The following is a 1494-nucleotide window of genomic DNA, read 5'->3' on the forward strand; positions in this document are numbered from 1 at the left end:
GCATAGTAGTTCTCAGTTTGTAAGTGTGAACCGGTTCCAGGAAGTTTCCAAGTTATACTGGGTAATACTAGCGCTGGGTGATACTGGTGATACTGGTGATACTCTATCGACGTTGATTCTCTACGAAGTATAAAATTTCAAGTTTATCGATATTGCTTTAATTCATTGATAAAAGTATGTATTATTTTATTTCTCTTACTATTGTTACAATGAAATCGGATATTACTTTTATTTAAAGGAACGTTAAGTATTACGTAATATCTATTTTATACTTTCGAATCTTCTCTTTAACCTGTCATAGTAATTGCTAGTTCATGGTATTACAAGTATCGAGTATTTTGTTAACCTCAAGGTATATATTAAAGTATAATTTCTTTATATATATCATACAGATTCTATTTAACCGTTTTCTTATATAATATTACTGAAAGTTACAAGGTACATATATTTCATTGGAGTTATATTAGCCGTATATTGTGTTATAGGAATGTTTATTAAAAATAGAAAACTAGAAATGTTTATCAAAAATAGAAAATTAGAAATGTTTATTAAGAAATGAAATACTCAATGCCACTCAAACATATTATATAAAAATGTTTCATTTTGAATAAATTAGTTAATGTTTACATTTACGTTTAATTATACCAGTAATTTTATATGTCTTATACGTTTACTTAATGCAATATTCTAGATGTCGCAAGCACATTTAGCGAAACCTCAGCTTCGTCATCTTCATCGTACACATGCTACAAAGAGTTTACTGATAATGTCAGTAATTTCTTTGACTGCTGGCTTCTTGTATAAAGCATTAGTTTCTGATCCAGCTGCGAAGCGTGTTGAAGATTTCTACAAGTAATCAAAGTTTTATCTACATTATGAGTAAATTGTTTTTCTTTTCCAATTTTTTTAATATGAATCTTTTCTTTATTTTAGATCATATGATCCAGAAGCATCGTTAAAAAGGATGAACGATGCTGGACTCATGCAGTCATGTCCGACAGATTAAATTTCGTGCTGATACATAAAAGTTTAGTGTTAACAATGGATTTCATCTACAAAGTCATGTACATACTTAATAAATAAATCTAATAGAAGATTATTGTTTCAAACATATAGTTAGAAGTATTTATGTTATTTTGAAATTTAGAAACTGGCATTTTTCAAAAAACCCAGGTATTCAATAGGTATTTGTTTTGGGTAATGTGTTGTCTATAGTTTATTAATTTTCATTTAAATTATTTCTTTATACATATTTTGTATTTATTTATATAGGAAGTAAAAGTATGAACTCTAATATCTATACTACAAAGTAAATTTTATTTTTATCCACTGGGTAAATATGTATATTTAAAGTATCTATCTATATTCAAGATAAAAAATTGTTAAATCGATTGTCTCGAACAGTTGATGTATTTATAAATAGGATTCTAATTTGTTATTTTTCCAAAATTAATCTGAAGATGCATCATTCATTAATGACAATAAAGACAGTTT

At 26.7% G+C, this 1494-nt stretch overlaps 1 protein-coding gene across 2 annotated transcripts; it reads left to right on the forward strand.

The window, feature by feature from the left end:
* The first annotated feature begins 306 nt into the window (after positions 1 to 306).
* On the forward strand, positions 307 to 1115 carry LOC107190293. Of its 2 annotated transcripts, none has more exons than XM_015579082.1 (3): positions 307 to 352; positions 692 to 852; positions 934 to 1115. In XM_015579082.1, the coding sequence occupies exons 2-3, from the start codon at positions 692 to 694 to the stop codon at positions 1004 to 1006; spliced, it is 234 nt and encodes a 77-aa protein (XP_015434568.1). In that variant the 5' UTR covers positions 307 to 352; the 3' UTR covers positions 1007 to 1115. The 2 variants fall into 2 exon arrangements, with proteins under 2 accessions (XP_015434568.1, XP_015434569.1); XM_015579083.1 differs by lacking the exon at positions 307 to 352 and adding an exon at positions 422 to 438.
* Positions 1116 to 1494: the final 379 nt, after the last annotated feature.

This window comes from Dufourea novaeangliae, unplaced genomic scaffold (genome assembly GCF_001272555.1).
Source record: "Dufourea novaeangliae isolate 0120121106 unplaced genomic scaffold, ASM127255v1 scaffold186, whole genome shotgun sequence".
Lineage (NCBI taxonomy): Eukaryota > Metazoa > Arthropoda > Insecta > Hymenoptera > Halictidae > Dufourea > Dufourea novaeangliae.

What these genes read in the sequence shown, in the direction of transcription:
- LOC107190293 (XM_015579082.1), top strand. Translation starts at nt 692, where the DNA reads ATGTCGCAAGCACATTTAGCGAAACCTCAGCTTCGTCATCTTCATCGT. An exon ending in CGTGTTGAAGATTTCTACAA is followed by an intron (nt 853 to 933) that starts GTAATCAAAGTT and finishes TCTTTATTTTAG; the next exon opens with ATCATATGATCCAGAAGCAT.